Genomic DNA, 26,630 nt, shown 5'->3' with positions numbered 1-26,630 from the left:
TTTTTGTTGTCAGCAAGTAATAGGTAATTTTTTTGCATATAAAACTAGGCAGATGGTTCAAGCAGTCCTTTGTCTGGATAGCTAGATAATCTGAGAATTCTTTGATCAGGAAAATTCTTTATCTTGATGAATTGTTTGTATAATTTTTGTGTATCTCATGTAAAATTAAAATCTAATAGATGCAAAGTAGAAATTTATTAATCCTAAAAAATTTATATACATTTTTCATAGAAATGCAAAATGAAAGTTCTGTGGGCTTACAAAGTTATGCTGAAATACTTCTGCCTTTTAGGTGCTGCAAAGTTGGTGGTAGCTGTGGCAGTGTTTTTACTGACATTTTATGTTATTTCTCAAGTATTTGAAATAAAAATGGATGCAAGTTTAGGAAATCTATTTGGTAAGTTTTATTTTTTTCCTTTCTTAAATCTTATTTTTGATGTGGCCTAGTTTTATCAGTTATCAGCACTGAGTCACTCAGTGCTAGAAAAGGAAATGTAATTATTATATATCCATAAATGTGATTTGTTAGAATATTTTACAGTATGTAATAAGATATCTTGGAATTAATTTAGTATAAAACATGAATCTTCTTTCTATTCAACATTTTGAACATATGTAATGAGTCTATTTTATACATTTTTAGGGGCATTAATCATGGCATTCCAAGTGCACATTCTAAAACATAAAATACCTCCAGGCTTAAATTGTTTTCCGGCTGCTAGAAAACTTGAAGCCAAATCTAGCCCTGAGTTAACCATGTGATTAGGAGTCACAGTAATGCATTTTAGATACCAGCCATAGAAATCCATCTTGCAGCTGGCTGTGGTGGCTTGTACCTGTAATTCCAGCTACTTGGGAGGCTGAGGTGGGAGGATCACTGGAGCCCAGGAGTTCCAGGCTGCAGTGAGTTGTGATCATGTCACACTGCACTGCAGCCTGGGTGACAGAGTAAAACCTCATCTCTTGAAAAAAAAAAGAAAGAAATCCATGGTGCTTTCTTACCCTTATTTTCCCTGTGTGGCGTTTTTCTTCTAACCCACTAATTTAATGTTGCCATACTGTAAATGTACCATTATAAGGTACCTTAACCCAGTTTTCTAACAGAATCCTTACATTCATAAAATAACATTTGAAATGTTTTCATATGAACCAGTTATACATAGTGCTATTATAGATGATTGTATATGAATATCTTATTGAATCTCAAATAATTGCTAAGTATTCATTTCTTTTCTATAAATATACCATTATAAGACTGAATAATAGAATTTAATTTTGACATATTAAAGTGGAAAACAATTATTTAACCAAGGCGCTATATGAGATCATAGTCATGTGTCACCTAATGATGGGCATACATTCTGAAAAATGCGTCATTAGGTGATTTTTGTCATTGTGAGAACATCATAGAGTGTACTTACACAAATCTAGATGGTATAGCCTACCACACACCTCGGCTACATTGTATAGCCTGTTCCTCCTAGGCTACAAACCTGTACAGCATGTTACTGTACTGAATTCTGTAGGCAGTTGAACACAGTGGTAAGTATTTATGTATCTAAACTTGGGAAAGTTAACAGAAAAACATAGTACTATAATCTGATGGCACTACCACTCTATATATGGTCTGTCGTTGACTGAAACGTCATTAGGCAGCACCTAACTATAATTCTGAATCTCTTCTGGAAATTGTTTTTGTTTTTGTACACTTTTATTATTGAAGCTAGAGAAACGATGAGATTCTTCATAGATCCTTGTACTTACATTGAGTAAGCTATGACTAAATTGTTGTTTATAATATTAAATAATTAAGCATAAAAAGTGATAACTATAAACCCTAGAAACCATATTTTGATCTAGTAGGCAGAAGTCAAATGAAAGAACTGAGATCTCTGGGCTACTGAGTTTTGCTTTCCATAAATTCATGTTTGAAAAGAAAAATCCCCAAGACTTAATTCAGTTTCCATATTAGGTTCTCATGCTGCCGTGAAGAAATTCGCCAGACTGGGTAATTTATAAAAGAAAGAGGTTTAATTGTCTGACAGTTCTGCAGGGCTGAGGAGGCCTCAGGAAACTACAATCATGGCAGAAGGGTACCAAACATGTTATTCTTGGTGGCAGAAAGGAGAAGTGCAGAGTGAAGCGAGGGGAAGTCCCTTATAAAACCATCAGCTCTTGTGAGAGCTCACTATCATAAGAACAGCATGGAGGTAATTGCCCCCAGGATTCAATTACTTCCCACCAGGTCCCTCCCATGACACATAGGGATTATGGGACTACATTTCAAGATGAGATTTGGTGGGGACACAGCCAAACCATATCACTCCCTTTCACATTTAATCTCAAGACTATTATTCCAGTGTTTCTCAAACTTTAATGCCAAAAGAATCTCCAGAGAATCTTGGTAAATTTCTGAGTTAGTGTCTGGAGTGGGGCCTGAGATTCTGCATTTTTGACAGCTCCAAGGTGCTGTTGAGATCCCTGTCCATGGACTGCATACTGGGTATCAAGGCTTTGGACAATTCTGATACGTAGACTTCAGTTTTGGCATAAACCTTTTCGGGTGACTTTTCTTACAGTGACTACATGAAAGTACTTTATTGTACGGTTTGAACATCCCTAATCAGAAAATTCAAAATCTGAAATGCTCCAAAATCTGAAACTTTTTGAACATCGACATGATGCTCAAAAGAAAATGCTCTTTGGAGCATTTTTAGATTTCAGATTTTCGGATTAGAGATGCTCAACTGGTAAGTATAATGCAAATATTCTAAAATCTGAAAAAATCCCACATCCAAAATACTTCTGGTCCTAAGCATTTTGAATAAGGGGTACTTAACCTCTATTGCACTGAATTCTGCCTTTTGTACTCCCAAGTAATTTCAGTTCACTGATCTTGTTTCTGCCTGCTAGAGCCCCCTTCTTCATCAGTGATCCCTCAGTTAAACTGTAGCCATTTTCCATCAGACCTTCCTTTACAAGTTTTCATCTTTTCTAGTAACGGAATCCTCCCTTTCAGCCATTTCTCTTGATAAACTGGTTATGTTCCTCCTAAACTTGTTTGTTTTTCAGCACACATCCTAAAATGAAGTCTCCAGGTTCCAGCATAAAAGTAGTTACTGCAAAGTATAGTGAGATTTTGCTTTACTTGTTCTGGTCTGTGTACTGTGACTCAAAAGCAAGTTGCACGTATTTTTCTTTTTTAAAGTAATAGGCTTTCACTTGTCTATAGGCCTTGGGTGAAAGTTAAGTGAAGGACAAATGAATGCGAAGAGACTAAACCAGCAGGGAAAGGAGGATGTTTGGGAGAAGGGAGGCGGTGGGACCATTGGAACAAGTAGAAGTTACATGGGAAAAGACCCACTGTTTTTAGAAAGAAGATTGAAGAGAAGGCTGGGTGAAGCTACAGTGTGGTATAGTCACTGTGCACATGCAGCTGATGGTTCTTCTCCAGTGATACCAGTCATGTCTGTCCTCATCCTTTGTCCCCCATCTTTGCCCTAGTTTGGATCTTCATCTCTAGTCTGTACAGTTTTTATGAACATCATAGTGATGTTCCTTTCTTTTCTCATCTCTGATATCTGCCTATCTCACCACTTTCAGAGCCATTTTCTTGAAACTCAACAATCTTTAGTATTTCCAGTTACTAGAGGATAAAGTACAAACTCCTTACTTAGGGTGGCATCCAGATCCCCCAGCCTGCCTTTCTCAGCTGTTCTTCACCCCTCCTTCCTGCATGGGTCACACTCTTATGCCAGTCTGCACACAGTCTGCAGCTTCAAATCCCCTCCTGTCCTTTCAACCCTGACCTTTGCTCGTCCTGGTTCCTCACCCTGCACATCTTTCTCATTTTTTAGAACTTTGCATACATTCCCCTTCTTTGGAAGAAATTGTGTTTGAACCTCCCTCTTTAAGAATGTATTGCTTCTTTTTCTGAACATTTGTTCTGATTGCATAGCACTTATATTTCAATTTGGCACTGATTTTAATCTGCCTTGCATTATATAATTTTTTTGCTTTTTTCCCTCTTTTTCCTGTGTCTGTCTCCCTTCACCCAAGAGTGAGTCTTAAAGGCGATATTTTGGTGCTTCACCCAGCATCTAGCACTGGGTGCTGCAATTAGTAAATGCCGATTGAGTAAAAACAAATGTAGGTAACAGAGAATTAGGATTTCTACATGGAAAGGAAGAATATTTCCAAAGTGGGATTCACATAAAGCTGTATAGTTGGAATATCACTGGTAGTCAGCTATGAACAAACGTTGAGCTCCTTTATTCTCCTACTTTTTATTTCTTGATTTTTCCTGATGTTAAGAACCTGCAAAGTGTTTTTGTGTGCATTTTAGCTATTTGATTTAGACATTATTAGGGCAGATGGTTATTTTGATGTCAAAACTGAAGTGTAGTACTTTGTAACCTTACTGGTTGCCAATCTATTGAATTGGCCAAAATTTAATTGTGTGGTTTTATTTTAATTCTCATTTCAGACTATCTTAACGAAGATGGATATATGGTTATCTTTGTCATTTGTTTAACATCTTAGTATATGAAAGGTTAACATATTTAATCCAGTAGGAGGATTCTTGCTATAATCACTATCTTAAGGACCCATAAGATTAAATACAGTTCTTTTTGTAATTAGTTTTCCATTTTTTAAACTTGACAGTTTCTATAAATTATGTAGATTTATATTTATTATATAGTATTATTTTAGAAAAATAAAACACATTTCTAGAAAGGAAGAATGAAAATTTTGCCTACAATTAGTAGTTGAAATTACCAATGTCGATTATGAATTTTTAAAAACAATTGTTTATAAAACTTTATTTTGAGATAATTATATTATTTTTTACAAATCCATTTGAATATACAGAGAGATGGTGCATACTGTTTACTCAGTTTCTCCCATTGGTAATATCTTACAAAACTGTAATACACTGTCACAATCAGGACATCAACGTGGATACAATTCACCAATCTTATTCAGCATTGTGGCTTAATGTAGTGTTTATTTTCAGTATGAATACTTAGCTAGTAAATGAACTGAACACAGTCCAAATTATTTTTGTCTATATTGCTGCAATAAGTACTTAATGTTCTTTTTATTTTCTCTTTTTTTTTGAGACGGAGTCTTGCTGTGTTGCCCAGGCTGGAGTGCAATGGCGCGATCTTGGCTCACTGCAAGTTCCACCTCCGGGGTTCACGCCATTCTCCTGCCTCAGCCTCCTGGGTAGCTGGAACTACAGGTGCCCACCACCACGCCCGGCTAATTTTTTTTTTTTTGTATTTGTAGTACAGATGGGGTTTCACAGTGTTAGCCAGGATGGTCTCGATCTCCTGACCTCATGATCCACCCGCCTCAGCCTCTCAAAGTGCTGGGATTACAGGCATGAGCCACTGCGCCTGGCCATAAGTACTTAATGTTCTATTGAATTTATTTATTTTTACCTTTTCAGATTTAAACTATTGATATATAGTATATACATAAATTACTTGAGACATTATTAAAAACTAAAGTGCAAAATAGTTCTGATTCATTAGCCCGACTTACTGAAGGACATTCATTGATGAAATGCAATAACAAATGTTTATTACTGTTCCTTGAATTGAAATGTATATGCAGAAAGAAATTAAGCATTGAAGCTATCAGTGTAGTTTCAGGGAAAAATAGTTGTAGGAGAGGAGGGATTTTGGTGTTTGTACGTTGTACCTGTATTCTATACTTGGACAGCTGTTTACGAAAATTAATGTACCTGTTTGGCCACCAGGTGCTAATGTTTTCTGAATTGTAGACTTAGTACAGGGCTATTGATTTTGATGTGTATTGGATAAAAATGAGCTTTCTTCTGGAAAGAAAAGTCTTTCATAGGAGTTTCTTCACCTTAAAGCATCTACTCCCCTTACTCTTACACAAATTAAATGGAGGTGATGTTATTTACTTAAAATCCTGATGATTAAAAAACTGATTTTCCCAAAATTATATCCCAGTAAAGTGTTGATAAGGTTTGTTTTCTGCTATGTTCTGGGCATTAAGCTTTTTCAGTGTTATTATATTACCTTCATGGCTTTAATGGTGCATAATATTCTACTGAGTGTTCTGTTGAGTTGATGAGCTTTTATTTACTTGGTCATTTTCCTCTTTTTAAACATTTCAATACAATCTTTTAACTTTCAGCTTACCAGTTTGAGTATTGGACCTACAGGAAGTTCACAATTATCTAAAATAGTACAGAACTAAAAACTGTGTGACTATTTATAGCAAGACAGCTGGTTAACATTTATCACACTGCATACTTATTAGTCAAATCAGGAAATGGCTGTCCACAATACTCTGATGATCTGAGTTATAATCTCCTGGGCTGGGATCAGATGTTAGTGCTTTTAAAAAGCCCTAACTATAATTATGATAGACGGTCAGGTTGAGAACTACTACATTCAAATTAAGATTTGACCTCATGGATTCCTTGAACTGATAAATTATAAATCTTTTAGTAATGACCTTCCTCATCCCCCTCCCTGGCCCTCGCAATCTCCTAACCTCACCACCAAGATAGATTCATGTATATTCTCTGGGGCTTTCTTTGCATATCTGTACAACACCATACAGCAGCAACAACTTTTTAACACCATCATATTCACCAAATTTATATTTATAAACATTGAAAGGTAAGTTTGTAGAGTAACTTCCTGATTGAATTTTAAATATGTAGTAACTAAAATTCAAAACAAAATGGTAAGGGAAAAATGAAATGTTTTCTCAGTAGTAAAAGACTATCCTCCATAATTATTTAATAGTTTATAATGAATGTACAGTGTGAAGTTACTTTCTCACTTTTTCTTAAGTGATATTCATGTTTTATTGTATACTGAATCATTATTTGAACACTTATTTTTGTGGACCTAAATATATTTTAAAAGTGGATACTTGCCAATAGACTCATTCCATCTGACAAAAGTAATTTTTTTTTCAGCAAGATCAGCATTGGACACAGCTGCACGTTGTAAGTATTTCATCTCAATATTTTATGTATGATTTATTCTGCCTTATCTTAGGCATATGAGAGCTTATATTCAAAGTGTCAGTAGTTCAGTATGAGGAAAAACTGATTTAGAAATTGCTTTTTAAAGTTATAAAAGGATGCTATTTGATTGGACAGCCCAAATATTTTTGGTAGTTATTCATGATGGATATTTTGGTTTTAGCTCCATTATTATAAGTACAAGAAATTGGTGTGAGAAGGAGTTAAGAGGAGAATTCCTAGTTAGAACAATACTGTACATGGGCATGTAGTCAATGGAACATTAGGCCTTTTTTAATTATCCTGGAGGTGATAATTTTTTGTGCATATATGGACTAGAAGTGCAAAGTAACATTCAGAACCTCCCACATCCTGAAATTTAAAAATAAACTCATAGTTAGATAAACTATATTTACCCTAATGAAGATCATATTACTTGACCCATTTATGTCCATTATTAGTTTGTTTCCTAGGAAGTTCTGGTGTCTTTTGTGGTTTTTTTTGTTGCTGTTTTTTTTTTTTTAATTTTTTGAGGTTCTTTGAAACCCTCAGGGGAAAAAATTAGCTTGTATTTTAAGACATGTGTATCTTGATGTTTTACTTAATGCCCTTTGTGGTTTGAGATTTGAAATAAAGTGAGGTAAAGTCTATTAACTTGTTTTCTAAAAAAGACATCATGTTTTCTCCCCCAAAGCCACAAAGCCTCCCAGATATAAGTGTGGGATCTCAAAAGCTTGCCCTGAGAAGCATTTTGCTTTTAAAATGGCAAGTGGAGCAGCCAACGTGGTGGGACCCAAAATCTGCCTGGAAGATAATGTGTAAGTCTTTGTTGACTTGAGACGATAAGGTGTGCTATTAAATTGCAGCCAATTGAACCTGAGTTTAATGGATATTTTGAAAATGTGTTTGGCATACTTTATTAATGGAAAGTGATTTCCATTTTTGTTATGCAGTTTTTTTTTTCTCATGAATTCAAGGGGCCTTAAAGTTCTTAAATTTTATATTAGAGAGTGACTAAGAACATAACACTTATTCGGCATTATAGAGATAAAAGATTTCCTCTGAGTGAATTCTGTAGATCTGCACTGTCCCATTTACTAGCAACAGAACACATGTGACTATTTAATTTTGATCCTTAAATATTAGGAAGAAAGTTAATTCACTTAAATTAACTAAAAAATTCAGTTCCTTGGTATCCGTCACCGCAGTTCAGGTGTTCAGTCGCCACATGTGGTTCATGGTCACCAAATGGAACAGCAGAGAGAGCATTTTCATCATGGCAGAAATCCTATTTGCAACATTGCCTTGGACAATGAATGCGTTCTCTTATGAACCAACGTCTTTCATTTAAAATATTCGAGTGCTGCTTGTTGAAGTGTGAAATGATCCAGTGATAACCTCAGTTCCATTGCAGCACAAACTGCTTGCCTCTGAGCTGAATGGTTTCCTTTGTTGAGATGCTTTCTAAAGGATGGTTTTTAGGATTTTTGATATCCTACCTCAGTGTCAACTGTTGCTTGCAAGTTCCTGCTGCTGAAATTGCAAATCCTACTTTTAGTTGGTTGCTTTTAATATGCTATTGCCTAGAAAACTAGACATGGGGGCTTATTTAAACTTAATATAAAATAATAAATTTGTCACGAATTATATAGAATAAAGAGATAATTTTACAGCAAAGAGGAGACCTAGGCAGCTTTTCCTAGCTGTTTATGTGCCTCTTCTTTTTAATATTGAAGCTCTTAAATTTTTATCCTAGCCTCTTTTGCAGGTAGTTAGCTGTAAGAAGTTTATTGAGCTTCATGGGACAACACTTGTAAAATTAAGGGCTTGAGCTAGATGATCATTAAGGTCTGTACTGATTTCCTTTATTTTCCCGTATTCTAATGATGATTTATTGTTAATCCATTTGTCTTCTGATTTCTCATTAGAACAGTCCTGTTTTACTGACATGTAATAAGGCACTAGCATTTTAGAAGTTTGTAGGTTTTTGAAAACATTCTCATTTCCACTTTTTATCTTGTTTGGTTAAATAGACCCCAAATTTGATTCTAAATAACAGGAACAAAGTTCTTTTAGAATACCTAACCCATGGATGATCTTGGACATCTATTCTGCCCCCTTGATGCATGTGAATTTTAGTTCAGAGAAGAAGAGATCAGACTATTTTTACTAGCAGGTTTTTTTATTTACAGATTAAAACCATAAACAACAAAACACACTCAGAAAAAAAGCTCAACTGTTTACCCACATGGCCTACAAGTTCCTATGTGTCCTGACCCTTATTCACTTCTCTCCAGATCTTCCTGATCTTGGGGCCTTAGAGTATGCTCTTCTGTCTAGGATAGTCTTTCCTCACTCTTCACTGGGCTGTCTTCCTTCTTGTCCTTTGGTTCCCAGAGTACACATCACTGTCTTAGAAACTATTCTCTATCCCTCAACCTAATGTTGAACAGCTAAAGATCTAAGGTTGAAAAGAGAACAGTGCATAGACAGTGGAGCTTGGTAAAATACATACTGGGCTTTGAGCCAGAGAATTTGCTTCTAGTATGGTGGATGTGTCATGTAGCATTTGTGTTTCAGTTTCTTTAACCATTAAATGAGGCAGGCCACCTATCCATCCTTATTTCAGGAACCATTCTGCCATTACCCTGAGAGATTAAATATTTGGTGGGATTTTATACCCAAGCCTCAGGTTAAAGTCCAAAGAAAGAGTCTTAAGTTTTCTGCGAGTCATTTACTCACCTGTTCAGCAAGTATTTTTGAGCATAATCCCTCCTGTCATGGAACTTACAGTTTAGTAGGGGTGACAGATGTTTAAAAAAAATACGCACTTATAAATTGTGACACCAGGCTGGGCGCAGTGGCTCACGCCTGTAATCCTAGCACTTTGGGAGGCCAAAGCGGGTGGATCACCTGAGGTCAGGAGTTTGAGACCAGCCTGGCCAACATGGTGAAACCCTGTCTCTACTAAAATACAAAAGTTAGCTGGGCGTGGTGGCACATGGGACTGTAATCCTAGCTACTCGGGAGGCTGAGGCACGAGAATCTCTTGAACCCAGGAGATGGAGGTTGCAGTGAGCCAAGATCGTGCCACTGCACTCCAGCCTGGGCGGCAGAGTGAGACTTTGTCTCAAAAAAAAAAAAAAAAGAAAAAACCACCACCAACAAAAAACAAACAAATTGTGACACCAGCCCTGCAGGGCAGCAGGGTGTGATGAGTGCTGGCGAGAGTGGATGGAAAGAGGTGTCCAACTTTAGATCAAGGGTTATGGAACAGTTTCTAAGACAGTGATGTGTGTATTCTGAGATCTGAGGGATAGGAAGGAAGACCATCCTTGGTCTTCCAGCAGGAGGGAAAAGCCTGCTTGAAGGCCCTAAGATTGGGTAGCTCTGGAGAGAAGTGAATTAGGGCCAGGCTGCATAGGAACTTGTAGGCCATGCAGGTAAAGGGTTGAGACTTTTTTCTGAGTGTATTGAGAACTTGTGTAAGGATTTCAAATTCTGGCATGTTGTGGTTTTATTTATATTGAAAAAAGTTATCTGGCTGCTGTGTAAAATAATTAAGGAAGTGGAATAGAGAGGACAATTGGAAGGCCATTGCCAGTTACTGCCACAGCTCTTTCATACTGCCTCCCTATTGGTAACAGACTTTATTGCTTATACATTCACTTAAGTAGATAATAAAAATAACATAAGCAGAAAATTTAATCTTTTCAGAGCACCTGCTCTTAGTACATGTAACTCATTTTGGAGACTACTATTCTTGGATCAGTGTGTCTCAATGGGGGCAGTTTTGCTTTCCAGGTGACATTGTAATTTTGGGTTGTCATAGCTTTGGAGGTACTCCTTGTAGAAGCCAGAGATGATGTTAAACATCTTTCGGTGCATAGGTCAGCTCATCCACAAGAATTATCAGGCTCTTCAAATGAGAGGCTGGGTTTGAGAAACTGATACAGACAGGTGATAATTAGATTAGGATGGTGGTCATAAGTAGATCAAGTCAAAATATATTATGCAGATTAAGAAGTGTTTTGAATGTCTCATTAGTTAGAAAATCGCAGGTATGAACCTCAGGTCTCAGGAAAAACAGTAATTGCAGCTTTTTTTTTTTTTTCCTTTACTTTTTTTCTTTTTTCTTTTCTTTTTTTACCTAGAGACAGGGTCTCATTCTGTTGCCCAGGCTGGAGTACAGTGATGCAATCTTAGGTCACTGCAACTTTGAATGCCTGGACTCAAGCAATCTTCCCACCTCCACCTCCTGAGTAGCTGGGACTACAGGCGCATACCACCACCACACGCAGCTAATTTTTCTGTTTTTGTGGAAATGGGGTCCCATTGTGTTGCCCAAGGTGGTCTTGAAGTCTTGGGTTCAAGCAGTCTTCCCACCTCAACCTCCCAAAGTGCTGGGATTACATGTTTTTTCTTTCTCGTTAGAGCACCCATAGAACTAACTTATGTTCCAGTTATAATTTTCATTTAAAGCATATATTCATTTAATTTCAATTTGTATGAATTTGATATTAGGAATAATTCATTACTTTTTATTTTAATGGTATTATTTGCTGCAAGAATATGAGATTATTTTGAGGGATTTTTTTTTTAACAAGGGATCAATGTTTTTGGCTATGAGGGCAAAGAGGTAAAATCAAGGTTATTATATAGGTACTTACATAATCATTTAAAATGTAACCATTTAAAAATGTAAAAACTATTCTAAGCTCATGAGTAGTAAAACAAACTAAATCAAAAAACCAGTTGGCGGGATTTGGCTCGTGAGCTATAGTTTGCCAAGCCCTGCTTTAAAGTAACCATCTAAGAGATAATAACTAATAACTAGAACATGGAGTAGCTATTTGAAACAAATCTATATTTGAAGATACCGAATATTTCTACAGATGATGTAATCATTTCCTTTAGAATTTTGCCTAGAGGTGTGGGGAGGGGTACCTTATATTCATGAAGGATAAAAGAAAATGTTTCAACTTGTGTTAGTAAGGGTGTGAATAACCTTTATACATTTTAAATCTCAGTGGGTTTTTTATTTGTTAGAGATTTTGTTTGAATTTCAGTTTTTAAAAATTGATAAGCTGCTGCCCTCTTGTGGGAAGCCTATGTCATTGTGCTTCTTTGTTACCTTTATTTCTTTGCTTTGTGATAGATTTCAGTCTGTAAAATGCCACATCATACTCCTAGATGATCTTTACTTGGAAAAGTCACTCTGGCACTTAACCCGTTAATCACAGCAGTAACTTCTTAATGATGGAGTTTACTTATTGAATGTATTTCTGAAAGAAACAGAACAATACATTTTGAAACTTCCTTCTCTTTGGTGCAGCTGAGCCAATAGTAAAGCATAGAACTTTTTAAATGTATGTGCTCCAAACTAGTACTTTTAAACAGTTTTGAGATATAATTCACATGCCTTCCATTTCACTTATTTATATTATACAGTGTTTTATTATATTCACAGATATATGCAATCTCTGCCACAGTCAATTTTAGAAAATTTTTATTCCTCAAAAAGAAACTCTGTACCCCTTGGCTAATACCCTTCTATGCCTTTCTTGTCCTGCCCCACTTCCCCACCCCAAAACCCTAAGTTAACCATTAGTTTCCTTTCTGTCTTTATAGATTTGCCTATTTTGGACAGTTCATATAAGTGGTATATAATATTTGGTCTTTTGTGATTGGCTTCTTACAGTAATGTTTTCAGGCTTCCTCCATGTTGTATCATGTATCAGAACTTCATTCCTTTTATGTCTGAACGATATTCCATTGTATGGATATACCACATTTTGTTTACTCATTCATTAGTTGGTAGACATTTGTGTTGTTTCCACTTTTTAACTATAATGAGTAACATTTACAGAAACATTTATGTACACATTTTATGTGCACATATGTTTTGATTTCTTTAGACTCCCAGGGAGTGGATTTTGTTTCAGATGGTAACTGTTTAATTATTTGAGGAACTGCCAGATAGTTTTCCAAAGTGGCTGCATCTGTTTGCATTTCCACCAGCAGTGTAGGAGGGTTCCAATTTCTCCACATCCTTGCTAACACTTGTTATTATCTGACTTACTGATTATAGCCAGCCTAGTAGATGTGAAGTGAAATCTCATTTACATTTCCCTGATGATTAGTGATGTCTAGCATGTTTTTGTGTGCTTATTGGCCATTTGTATATCTTCTGTGGAGAAATGTCTTTTTAAACCCTTTGCCCATTGATAAATTGGGTTTTCTTTATAATTGAGTTGTAATTTCTCTTTTGATTAATGTTTGCATGATATGTCTCTTTCTACCCTTTTACTTTCCACTGCCTATATCATTATATTTAAAGTGAGTTTCTTGTAGACAGTGTGTAGTTGGTTCCTGTTTTAATTCACTGTGCCGATTTCTGTCTTTATTTGGTATGTTGAAACTATTTTCATTTATTATAATTATTAATATATGAGGGTTTAAGTCTACTATTTTATTATTTGTTTTTATTTTCTCTTTTTTCCTGCCTTCCTATGAGTTCCATGAACATTTAAAAAAGTGTTTCTTTTTATTTATTTATAGTGTTTTTGAGTGTATCTCCCTGTAGCTTCTTTAGTGCTTTCTCTCTTTACAGAAAAAGTTTGCAGACTCAAGTTCTAAACTTCAAGTGAGGGAGAAAATATTATGCAGATTAAATTGAAAAATGTGTCATATCTGTATCTATTATATGGTGGATAGCACCAAAAATATAGGAAGTAGTCTTCCAATATTTAAAACTTATTATGTGATTCAGTCATCATTGACAGGCAAGTGGAATTTGAACATGAATCTTCATTATTTGTTTTTCTTTATTTTATCTTACTCATTAACATAGATCCAACATTTGTTAGAACTGAGCTCATTCATCAATTGCAACCATAGTTTAGCTGTAGATGTGAATTGTTTGAAAAATCAACTGAAATACTCTGTGAGAATCAATTGACTGAGATTTATAATAAAGTACATTATAGATTTTATTTATGAAATTGTGTGCTATACATCCTTTATATTAGTTTATAATTGTGTGCCTATGTGTATATATAATTCTGTCAATATATGGACATGTGTGTGCACGTGTAGTCACATATATGCATATTGCCTCTCTCTCCTAAACACAGACCAGTTGTTAAATATTTAACAGCACACCACTGGGAGTATTACTATTACCTTGAAGTTTTGAGTTAAAAGAACTCACAATTTTAGTTTAATAATTCTAATTTGAGCAATTGAACAGACTGAACTGATAACCAGCAAATGTGTCACTGGTACCTTCCGTTTTACAGTGTCATTGTCTTTATATAGTGGTCAGTGAGCTGCCCATGGAAGTCGATTATGTCAGGTAGTCACCATGTAAGTGACGGTCATTCAATGCAGTGATTTCATGAGTGCAATATTTCTTAGTGTAGAGGAACTTTACAGTGATAATCACTAGGAGAATGTTCACAATTAGGTAACATTCATGAAAGAGTGCTCCCCCACTCTGTTTGCTTTTAGATTTAAAAGATGGGGGTAGTATCTCACTTCTGTTTCATGTCACGCTGGTACTGAAGAGAGCAGAAAAGAGATTATCTTTCATTTGATACCTTAAGAATGGTGCAGAACATGTGCTTAATGTCCATGTTTTAAGAATAATCTGAAGCAGTGTAGCACAAAAATGGGTCTATTATTTCAGGCCTAATATTTTTTAATATGTATTTCTATTTGCGAAATATTATTTAAGGACATTGTTTTAAAATTCAGTATTAGATTGTCTTCTCTGACTTAGTAGAGATCTTTTTAATTTCCTCTGCAGCACTGAACAATTGAAAATATGTATAATATTCCTAACCTTTTTTGAAAGACTTTATTTTGCTGATATGTTATTGTACAATATTTAATTCTAAATTTATTTCAATTTCTCCCCCTTCAGTTTAATGAGTGGTGTTAAGAATAATGTTGGAAGAGGGATCAATGTTGCCTTGGTAAATGGTAAGAACAATTATTTTAGCTTGTGGATGAAATCAGTGGATATTTTTCTGTCCCAAAGTAAAATGCACTATCAGAGGATCAGGTTAGAAAGTGCTGCTCTTGATGATAAAGCCCTCTGTCCCATCCCTGCCCCGCAAAAAATCTATGGGTGGAGACTTGGTGTCTAAGAATTTATAGCGTGTTTCTTGAAAGTATCCTGACTTGCTATGCAAGAGCTTCCCATGAGATTGTCAGAAAACAAGCAGTCTAACATCACATTGATAAAATCTTGCTTCAAATTTTGGAATCCTAACATAATAGGAGGATAGGCTGACAGGATTAAAGGCGTCTGAAATGACAAAGGATGGTGTAGGGGGAGGAGCAAAGAATAAGAATTTATTGTAATTTTTCATTATTGGCCACGTTCTTCTGATAGCTTAATTAGTATGAATAAGTTGATTGAATCCTGAACATCTCAAATTTTCCTTCAAAATCAAATCTGAAAACCTGAAACCATAAAGTGAGGCCTAACTGCATATTGATCCTCTCTGTTCTGGTACAATAAGTATTCCATAAAGCTGTGTAGGATGGTTATAAGATATATAGGATGGTTAGAAACCACTGTACTTTCATAGTGTAGAAAAATATATTTTACTACTTTCACAGCAAGAGGTAAATTTTTGTGTTTCTGCTTTCTTCATTTCCTTAGGTAAAAGGTTCAGCATCTGTCTATTTCATTAATAGCAAAAAATACATTTTATAGGGCAAGTTAATGTAAATTTTATTGTAAAAACTGATTTAATGTAGAAAATGGCATCTGATTCAAGGAGATACTTCTTTTTTGTAAAAGGTTTACTTTTGAGTAATTTTAAAATAAGAGAATATGGAAACAAGGATGAAATATACCTAACCGAATTGGAATGGTCTACAGTCAGTAATGAACTTCTATTCTTTGGCTTAAAAGATTAATGAGAAAGTTCTATTAAGAAATTACCCTTTAAAAATATATTTTAGGTGCATGTGATTCAGATTTTAAGTTCTCAAAGTAATTCCTTCTCTGCTAATGAATTCACATCAATCATTGGATAAGATTATTGGTCTTACAGTGTATGATATACTTCAGATGCATAATTTGATATAAATTTAATCTCTTTTAGGAAAAACAGGAGAAGTATTAGACACTAAATATTTTGACATGTGGGGAGGAGGTAAGCATAAATAACATGACTCTGTTCTTTTGCTGGCACTGACTTAATCACCTCAATACAACGTAGCCCATTAATGAGAGAATGATGATGCTATTTGTGTTAGTTCATTTTGTTTCCCTTACTTTCTGTTCACTACATGTCCAGCTGTATTTAAGTTATCATTCATGTTTCATATACTTTCTTCTTAGAAAAATTTTTTGTGGTGTGTGATTGAAGATAGTAATATCAAAATTGAGATTTTTTTTTTAAAAGTCATCTTGTTTTCTACAGGACAACCAATTCAAAAGTTTTGGGCTCCTTTAGATCTGTCTAAAATTTAAAAAAAAAAAAAAAAAAAAAAAGTAATTTGAAGACCAGAATAACCAGTGTAAGTAAGCATTCCTAAGTGATAGGAATTGATTTTTTTTTTACATGTGATTTTTCAGTCTCAAAAATAAATCATAACTAGGAGCATTAGTAGGACAAGATAAACTATCAGTTTTAGAAAAGCAGTCCTATTATTCATCACAGTTCTACCCTCTGACTTGCAGCTAATTTTTTAGGTAGGTGAATATTTGAGGGAAGAAATAGAATTTTCTTTCTTGTAACGCAATCCACAGATACTTTCCTCTTCCATATTTGGAAGTCCCACAAGGAGTGGGAAGAAGTTACCAGCACGCAGAGGCAAGGGACTGGCACCCCAAAGAAGAACACTGCCTGGAAGCAGGGATTTTTTTCCTCCAGTTTGAAGGGAGGCCAACGCTGGTTTATCTTTTGATTCTTTAATTTGGGAGATTGATCAGTATGAGGATCTCCCCTGCACCTCCGCGTTCCATTTATATATTCCCTAGAAGCCAACAGCTATTAGGCTTCCTGAAATTCATGTTAAGAGTTCCCAGATAATTTAGCTTTTCTAACATATCTTCAGCTTGTAATAAGATGCTATGTAGCCGAGCGCGGTGGCTCACGCCTGTAATCCCAGCACTTTGGGAGGCCGAGGCAGGCAGATCATGACGTCAGGAGGTGGAGACCATCCTGGCTAACACAGTGAAACCCCGTCTCTACTAAAAATATAAAAATTAGCCGGGCATGGTGGCATGCACCTTTAGTTCCAGCTACTCCTTGGGAGGCTGAAGCAGGAGAATCCCTTGAACCGGGGAGGCAGAAGTTGCGGTGAGCCGAGCTCATGCCACTGCCTCCAGCCTGGGCGACAGAGCCAGACTCCGTCTCAAAAAAACAAAAGATGCCATGTATTATTTTGTTCTTGAATAAGGTTAGGACAACATTGCATAGCTGTCAAAGCTGTATAAACTTAAAATGGACCATCAATTTTAGATTCTAAAGGCATAAATTGGTCCTGCCAAAATTTATTGATAGAAACAGTCTTACAAAGCTGTTGTTGAAATCAGTCATGTGACCAGGAGCTCTCTTACTTCTCTTGTCACAGGTAGATTAATTACCACTGGAAGCATTCTTCTAGTTAGGAAATTGTTGCAGTTTATTGCCACCTTTGCATTTAAATGAAGTAATTTGTTAGCTGCCTTGTTATATCTTTTTGAATTGAAAATGCTATTATTATGAAATATAATCAGTTATCGAAAATCTTTGGAATCTTTGCTGTGGAAAGAAATGGAGTACATTTGAAGTACCCAGTTTTGGAGTAGAATTAGACTTCAGAGCTATAAGGAACCCAGACATTGTAAAGAGTTCAAGATGTTAAGTGGTTTGTAGAATCTGACCTATGTATGTATCTGGCATCAACAGTTTATAGTCACTGAAGTGGTTTATTTTGAAGTCCTTGTGGATTTTGATTTGGTAGATCAAATGAGTAGTGACTGTAATATTTGCTACAATTAGTTTGGCTTTTAGTGATCACCTAACGTATTCCTTCTCCCAGTTCATAGCAAATGATATACCTAAAATATCCTTTAAATCTGTGTGTATATGTATTTTTAGATTTTCCAAAAATTACAGATACCTTTGAGAATCGGAGAAAAGCTGTGTATCCTCTTTCTAGTAAAGTACCCATACAAATAATGTTATGCTTTTTTTCGTTTCGTTTTTGGTTTTTTTTTTGTTTTTTTTTTTGAGACAGGGTCTTGCTGTGTCAACCAGGCTGGAGTGCAGTGGTGTGATCTCAGCTCACTGCAACCTCCACCTCCTGGCCTCAAAGCAGTTCTCCTGCCTCAACATCCTGAGTAGCTAGGACTACAGGCATGTGCCACCAAGCTCGGCTAATTTTTAAATTTTTTTGTTGAGATGAGGTCTCACTATATTGCCCAGGCTGGTTTCAAGTTCCTGGGCTCAAGCGACCCCCAAGCCCTGACCTCCCAAGGTGCTGAGATTACAGATTTGAGTCACTGTGCTCAGCCCATACAATTTTACATACACTTAGGGAGTCCACAAACCTCCCATGCCTCCTTAAGCTTATGCATGGACCCCAGAATAAGGTTTTTCAGGATCCCAATTATTCAAATCTGAGAGATGTCTAAATTTCTTACTTCATAAGTCATGCTTTACTTTGCTATGATTTTTTTCACTTAGCCCCAGGAATATCAATACAAAAGATACAGGATAAATCAGGAATGGGAAATTGTAAGTTGATGGTGGGATTATATTAAGGGACAAATTTAACAGTTTTTAAACTCTTTATAAGATTTGTCTGTCTTTTGTATTACTTTACTTTGGAAATTAGTGCTTTACAGATACTTCACGTTTTATAATACTACTTTTAGAGATTATCATGATGCTTATTCATCATCTTTTAAAACCCTCAACCCTTTCTTTTTCTTCAGATGTGGCACCATTTATTGAGTTTCTGAAGGCCATACAAGATGGAACAATAGTTTTAATGGGAACATACGATGATGGAGCAACCAAGTATGTGAACTTAAAACTTCACAGAACTTTTAGGAGCTATAATTTGTAATTATAAAAGCAATACATTTTCATTAAAAAAAAATCTGTAACATAGAGCAAAGTAATCAAACTACCAGATAAACACAACTAACAATTTTTATTTTTACTTTGCTTCCTTCCTGGTTTTCTATGTAAATGTTTATCACACATATGTTGTCGTGAAATTAGAATCACATCATATATAACATTTTTTATACTTTCATGTTCTGTTTTTTAACATTCTGAAATTGTTTTTCCTGGCATTAATATTCTTCAGTAGCATTTTTATGGTTCATCAGCAGTTATGGGCTTACCTTTATTTAAAGTTTCCCTATTATGTCATTAGGGTAAATTTCAAGAAATGGAGTTCATTGTCAAAGATACAAGTGTGCTATATTTTAAATAAGTTTAATAAATAGTAGTTTTATAACTTTTTCTTAAAATAGTATATGTTGTAAAAATTTGGAAAATATAGAAAAGCACAAAGAGACCAAGTTCCAGTCCATCTCACTATCCAGTGTAAACATTGATGATATTTTAGTTTCTATTCCAGATGACTTAACACACTTTTTTTGGCATTAAATATTTAGAATGCTAGTATTTATAGCACATCTCTTCACTTATGTGGGAATATTTCCCCTTATTATTAAATATTCTTTATAAAAAATTGTTTATGCCTGCCTAGTCTGGTTTTTAAAATGTCATGATTTATAACCTGTTTAATGAGTTGCCTATTGCTGGACCCAGGCTAGTTCCAGTTTTCATACTTAGCAAAATATACTATCTTAGAAATGTTTGAACAGTCCATGTCTATTTCTTTAAGATAGACTTCTTTTTTTTTAAACTGGAAATGATTACAAGATGGCATGTTTTTAAAAATGGATTTTAAAAATTTTTTTTTACCAATTTTATATTTTTCTCAGAAGTTCCATGGCACCAACTGTTAATTTTTTTAAGTTTCAATTTTAAGAGTTTGATAAGGTATCTTATTTTAATATGCCTTTATTATTGAGATTGATTTTTCACAAGTGTTTTTTTTTTCTTTTGCCTTTTTATGTAAATTGTCTTTTGACCATTCAAGTTGGTGTATCTTGACTTGTAAGACCCCTTTATGTTTTAAGGATATTAACCATTTCTAATGTAAAAAGAAATGTGTTTATTGTACACTATTTGCTTTTAATTTTGTTAGTGTAGCGTGCATTTTGAATTTTAGAATTTTAGCCTAATGCCTATATAGTCTATGTATTTTTCTATCCGTCTCCTTGTATACTTGAGAAGTATTTTTCCACCTCCAGATTAGATATTTAATAGATTTTCTCTAACAGTGATTTCACTGTTTTCATGTATGTTTAAAAACCCATTTGCAATTTCCCCATGACACACAATGCCCATGTTCTTATGTAGATTTGGCTTTATCTCTGGAATTTCTGTTCTGTTCCATTCACTTGACCTATTTATCTCTGTTCCAAAAAGACACTATTTCAATTATTTTAAAATTGTTTTATAAAAGTAATTGTACTTCATGCCTCTCTGGTTGAGATTAAATCCCCTTTAATGTTCTTCTTTCTAGAAAAAAATAATTTTTTCTCTGACTTTTCTTCAGATGACTTATCAAGGATAAAAAAATCCTTTATAGATTTTAATTGACAGAGCTTTAATACTACAAGATTTATAGATTTTATAGATTTTAATTGACAGAACCTTAATACTACAAGATTTATAAGAAATTTGTATTTTTTATGTATTGATTTTTATAAATGTATTATTTTATAGCTACATTATCACAGATTTACTTGAAAACAGTGCTACTTTATAAATGGTTGTAAGCTGAAGTGATTTCATTGACATTGTGTGTTTTATCTGGTTCAACTAAGAATATATTAAATCCATAAATTGAAGGTTAACATAAAACTTAACTATTCAAGCATTTTCATCTACCTAAATAGAATGAAACAGGATATAATTAGGCTCTCATCAAAAAACAGGTAACTTGCTATTTGCTTTTGCTGAGAGAATAGGCTATTACGTGTAAAATTTGAAGTTTTAACATTAAAAAGAAGAGGCCCCACTTTTCTGAAGTGACAAACATGACCTCGGTTTTTCACCAGATTATTTTGTTATACCTGATGGGAATCAAAATTGCTCCCCTTAATCTGCTAATATGCTAATAATAAATTGTAACCACAACTAAGAACTAGGGGAGGAATGATGTTTACTCCTTAACTGCTATTTTTTGGTACCCATTAAATGCACCAAAAGCAGCTTTGGAAGAGAGTGTAACCTCTAGGGCAAAAGGAAAAATCTAAACTTTAATTTCTTTACGTTTGGTCACTTGGTCAATATATGATTCATCTTCTGTGAATTTAAATGAATTCAGTTATATGAGTTTGGGGCACACGAATTTATATTTCAAATATTTCCTTTTTCTAAATACCGGTAAAAGAAATTGTAAGCATCATATCTTTTATACTGAAATGGACAACATCCTTAAGAAAGGCAGTCTACATCTATTATATATATATATATATATATACTATTTTATATATATGTAATATATATATATATATATATATAAACCCTTTTATCTTGGCAGGTGTCTAATTGTGGCACATTTGCAGTGATTTACCAGTTGTGTTATATACCCTGTCTTATATATGAATAGAAATTCTGCTTACTGCTGCTGATGTATTATGGCTTTTCCTTATTTAAGGCCATTGAATTTTACCTCATTTTCTTCCACTTATACACAAGAAAGTCAAGTGCGTAAACTGAATGTCCCTGCTCTTTCCAAGAGAGAAAGTTGGGTGGCATGTTAACCAGAGAAAGCAGAACCCAGCTGACTCACACTCACTCTCTCTCATCATCTCTGATCCTAGTTTCTCTTAATCATGATGAGCCTGCTTTGTAGTGCTGTGAACTTCAGCAGATTAACTAGGACTGATCTCCATCACATTATTTCCCAGAATGTGTTTGGTAGAACCCCAGTCCTTTACAAGTACATATAATGGTCAAAGAAGTTTGAGGATGATGCCTTATATTTTCCCCTTTTTCGGGATTCACAATGAAAGGCTCTGAAGTTCTGCCCCAAAGAAACGTATTTTCCTTTGTTAATCATGGTGTTTCTTGATTCTATGAAGCCCATTTAAAAAACAAGATAGAGAAAAACTTAGATCTAAGAAAACTTACATTTCAGGGAGTACAGTTATCTAATGATACCTACTTTCCACCCCGACCCTCACTAAATAAAATAAGTTGTTCTTTGGTTATAAAGGAGGTAATGGTTTGAATGAGCAAGCTAAACTTGCCAGTTGTATTCTTCCTTTTGGAGAGAATACTCCATGACATGTTATGCCTACGTGAAGGGCTTCAATATGAATGTCTTGGAGTAAGAAGGGATCTTAAAGGTCACCTAAAGCAGCATTGGAGCCTGGGCAAGATTCCCTTGTTCTCTATGAATACCTCTACTTAGCACCCTACCTACTTAATGTGCCAGTACCCTTTCATTTCTCCATTTGAAATAGATTGAAACAAAATATTCACAATACAGTATTAAATTCTCAGAGTGGTCTCCCTCTAAATTCTGCCTGATATTCTTTAATTTGGATAGATGGAACAACAAAACAGTAAGTGTGTTCCCCAAATCATTTGATACATTAGGTATTTGAAGCTAATTGGTATTTTTCTTTTAGCTTTCTCTTTTTCTGGCTTAATACACAGGCTCTTTTAACTTTTTATCATGTATAGCTTCTAATTTGTTTCATCCTCCTGGCTATATTTCTTAGGCATTCTCTAGTTGATTATTGTCTCTCTTGAAATGAATGCATCAAATCAAACACAGGGTTCCAGATGTGGTCTGGCCAGTACAAGGTACAATGCAGATGCTAGCCCACCATGTTTTAGAGATTACATTTCTTGGAATATTCATGCAGACTAGAATTGTATTAGTTTTCTTTAAACAGTCACATTACATTTTTGGCTCGTGAGTTTTTGGTCAAGTTAAATTCTCAGATCTTTTTATTTGATCTCAGGCTTTTTTGTTTCCTAAACCACTGTCAAATCAGGTCTTTCTCTTCAGAACTTGATTTTGTTTAATCTAAATGAAGGCCTTTATTTTCATTTATCCTTGTTAAATTTAATTTTGCTGATGTAGGCCCACTTGGTCTTGATTCTGACATTCGTCCTATGAAGTTCCCATGATCCAGGCTTTGTACTCTCTACAAAGTCATGCTTATGTCTAAATATAAGTCATTGATAAAAATGTTTACCACGAGCGGTGTGCCACCCTGCTAGAGGCTTCCTCCAAGGGATGCATCTGTTAATCAGCTGCAGAAACTACTTTTCAAACAGCTGCCAGTGTACCCTACCAGGAGTACCATCCAGCTGCTATTTCATTATTTTATTCATAGAGGTTATTTTCTGAGACTATCATATGCTCACTTGAAATTCATGGACTGTGCTAATTACAGTACCCTGATCTACTGCCTGAAAACCTCTTCAAAAGCTGAAGTAGTTGTGATGACATTAACTTGGCTTTACTTATTTCCCTCTCCTTCCCACCAGTTCCCCTTTATTTCCCCTTCTTTCCTTCTTGCTTTTTAATGCTCACAGGATCTTCTTGTCATCCCTTCAAGGATTTTGGTAGGAATTCACATTAGTTTTATTGGACCATTATTTCTAAAATTTTCTTGCCTTTTTTGAAAACTGGGATAATGTCTTAGCATCTCGCATTTTCCATGAGGCTTCTAAAATAACTGACACTACCTTGATGATTATTTCAACAAGTTCCTTTACAATCTAAAAGTGTGGAGTGGGGGAGGGGGTTTACAGGACTGGAGGCTTAAATTTACTTTAGAGCACTTACATGGACTTCTTGAGCTACTATTCCCTTTTTATGTTGATCAAAGAATGTTTGCCTCCCTGTAAAAGATAGTCATGCTTTGGTCTGATGATATATCATTCTCGTGAAACAGTGAGTCCGTTTGTTATTCATACTTAGTAGCAAAAGCTGTTCCTGTGGCTTTTAATAATTTTATGAGTTTCATCTCATTCTGAGCACTACAGGTCTTCCTGGTTAGTAGTATTAAAAATTTTGTCATTAGTAATGTGGTTTGGTTTGTATTTTTGCACACTTCCTTTCTTAAGTTTGAGCCCATCATAAAACATTCCTATGATAGCACTAATTTAGAAACTATGCTCCATTTTTTTCTGAGAGTGTTAGCAATTATATAGTGAAAATTATAGAGTTTTTCTGATTGTTTTTAAAGAGTTGTATTCCCTCATAAAAATTTCTAATCTGAACTTTGTATAATATGTTCTCTTTAAAGTCTAGGCTGGGTCGCCATTTATGCCTTATATAGTTAGCATTTCTTACTCTTCAACACCCTGAGGTAATATGGTGATTTTTTTTCCAGACCTTCTGATATTTTTCCTTCCCAGCTTGTTCTTCCCTATTAATCAGAATTGAGCCGTTAATATTGTCCTTCTTGCTTTCTGTGCTTCCAGAAAGGCAGCATTGGCTTGGTTTGATGGTGCAGCTGCAGGACTGTCCGATGTGTCTCCTTTCCCAGCAAGGATGGAGGCAGAACCCACAGATTCCTGTGTCCAGTTCCCACTTCCTCCCTTTCTAGTTTAGATTGCCTCTGGGCAGCGTTAGATTGTCTTCTAGCAAAACCTGATACTGTTCTCTGTCTATCCTGGTTTATCACAGGATAATTTTCTGTTCATTTTGAAGAAAATTATTCACTAAAATAATTTATTTGACATAAATTTTTAACTCAGTTAAGACCATTAGTAAGGATTAAAATATATGTAACAAACTCAGGGTGCTCCTATGTGGAATAAAAAGCTTGTATCTCCAACCTTTATGCTATATAAAAATATATTTGCTGCCCTGGCTTTTTTTTAAAAAGGGGCATTTTGACATTTCCTGTATATTCAATTAAATACTGGCTACGTTACATGATTTTAAACTTTTGAAATATAAAGTTTTTTTTACTTAGTTACATAGAAGATATCTAAAAATAATAATAAAATAATCCACCAAATTCTACATAGGCAGATCAGAAAGTGTTAGAAGTCATTGACAAAGTCATCTTGTTATAAAACTGTAGTTAGATATACACAGGGCTATGTGTTAGACATCCCCCAAACCACTCCCAGTTTTGACAGTTCTCCAGTAGGTCTCATGGCTGTAATTTGTTAAAGCAAAAATACACAAAGGAAAATCAGCAAAGGGAAAAGGTTCATGGGACAAAGTCTAGAGGGAAAAAGGAGTCTTTTCTCAAGTGGAGTCAAACAGGACATGCTTAATTCTTGCAGCAACCAATTAGGACAACACACGGGAAATGTTGTCTGCAAGGAAGCTTATTAGGGACTCAATGCCCAGAGATTGTATTAGGGGCTGGTCATGTAGGCACCCTCTGCCTAATCTGTTCCAAAATACCAGACTCCCAGAGAGAAAACAAGTGTTCAGCATAAATTGCATTTTTTTGCCCACAGTTTAGACACAGTGAACCATTTTTATCAGTTTTGAAAATGATAAGAGCCCTCCCCAAATCCAAGTGGCCAGATACCAGCCAAGGGTCAGTCTTGCTAGTAGGCCTTTCTAGGCTCAGGCCTGCTATGTTAATGTGTATCTGCACAGGATCTCAGTATCTTCTAATGGAAAAGCAAGGAATAAGATTAATGGAGTGAAAACATAAAGCTCAATCTTTAAGTTTCTCCTCGATCTCTGGCTTGATTGTAAATCAGCTTGGTTTGTTCATACAGATCATAATGGTCACTTCTGAAATTCAGGAGTACAAAAATAAGAATGCCTGACTGCCCTTCAACGTATTTCTTAGTTGATGCAAAATTCTTGGATAAGATTTTACTTTTAGCAGGGAGCTAGACCTGCATTTGGATACGCTTCTACTTTGCAGGGAGTTTTTCCTGTATAAAGCAATCTCTTAACATTTGTGAACTTCACATTCATCATTTCAGCTGTTTATGAACCACCCTAAAGGCCTGTGAGGTATCAACTCATAATTTTTTTGAGATGTAAATGTGAATGGAACCCCAAAGCCTCTCTGCAGGAGGCAGTCCACTTAGCTGACCACTGAGCCTACTACCTGTGCTCTGCACATTTCAATACTATTTATTCTCGTTACAGCAGCAAAACTCATTGCTAGTGCTGATGATGCAAGTGTGGACTTCTATAAGGTAGTTAGAAAATAGAACATTTGGATAAATGATGCAAGTGGAATTTGACAGTCTTTTAGATCCGTGGCATCCCAATAGCATTTGGAAACAAGAAAACAAAGTTCAGGTGATAATTTTGGGGCCTTTCCCTCTAGCACAAAAGTTGCTTATCAAATGAGCAAACAAGTGAAAAGTGACGGATAATTCATGTAAGGATGGGCACAGGAAACAAAGCTGCAGAGGAACTGTGGAGGGAAAGCCAGCGCATATGCACAGATTTCATGTGAAGGCCTCACAGTCTTCACAGAGGCTGAGATTGGTTCTTCTGCACAGTCATTTCACTTCTTTTTAGTTCACTTGGCTATAAATATACCACTTAATAT

The 26,630-nt window shown here is 35.2% G+C and overlaps 1 protein-coding gene across 2 annotated transcripts in view; it reads left to right on the top strand.

Moving 5' to 3' along the window:
- FAM3C (family with sequence similarity 3 member C) overlaps positions 1-26,630 on the top strand; it is a 47,307-nt gene that overhangs the window by 17,009 nt on the left and 3,668 nt on the right. For both annotated transcript variants that reach the window (XM_030825870.1, XM_030825871.1), the window contains exons 3-8: positions 293-397; positions 6,971-7,000; positions 7,713-7,836; positions 14,946-15,004; positions 16,141-16,191; positions 18,966-19,050. In XM_030825870.1, coding sequence (XP_030681730.1) covers positions 293-397; positions 6,971-7,000; positions 7,713-7,836; positions 14,946-15,004; positions 16,141-16,191; positions 18,966-19,050 — 454 coding nt within the window. The remainder of the gene's footprint in view (positions 1-292; positions 398-6,970; positions 7,001-7,712; positions 7,837-14,945; positions 15,005-16,140; positions 16,192-18,965; positions 19,051-26,630) is intronic.

The sequence above is a fragment of the Nomascus leucogenys genome, chromosome 13 (assembly GCF_006542625.1).
Source record: "Nomascus leucogenys isolate Asia chromosome 13, Asia_NLE_v1, whole genome shotgun sequence".
NCBI classification, from domain to species: Eukaryota; Metazoa; Chordata; class Mammalia; order Primates; family Hylobatidae; genus Nomascus; species Nomascus leucogenys.
Note: the sequence above shows the minus strand (reverse complement) of the source record. Positions and strands in the feature narration are given on the sequence as shown.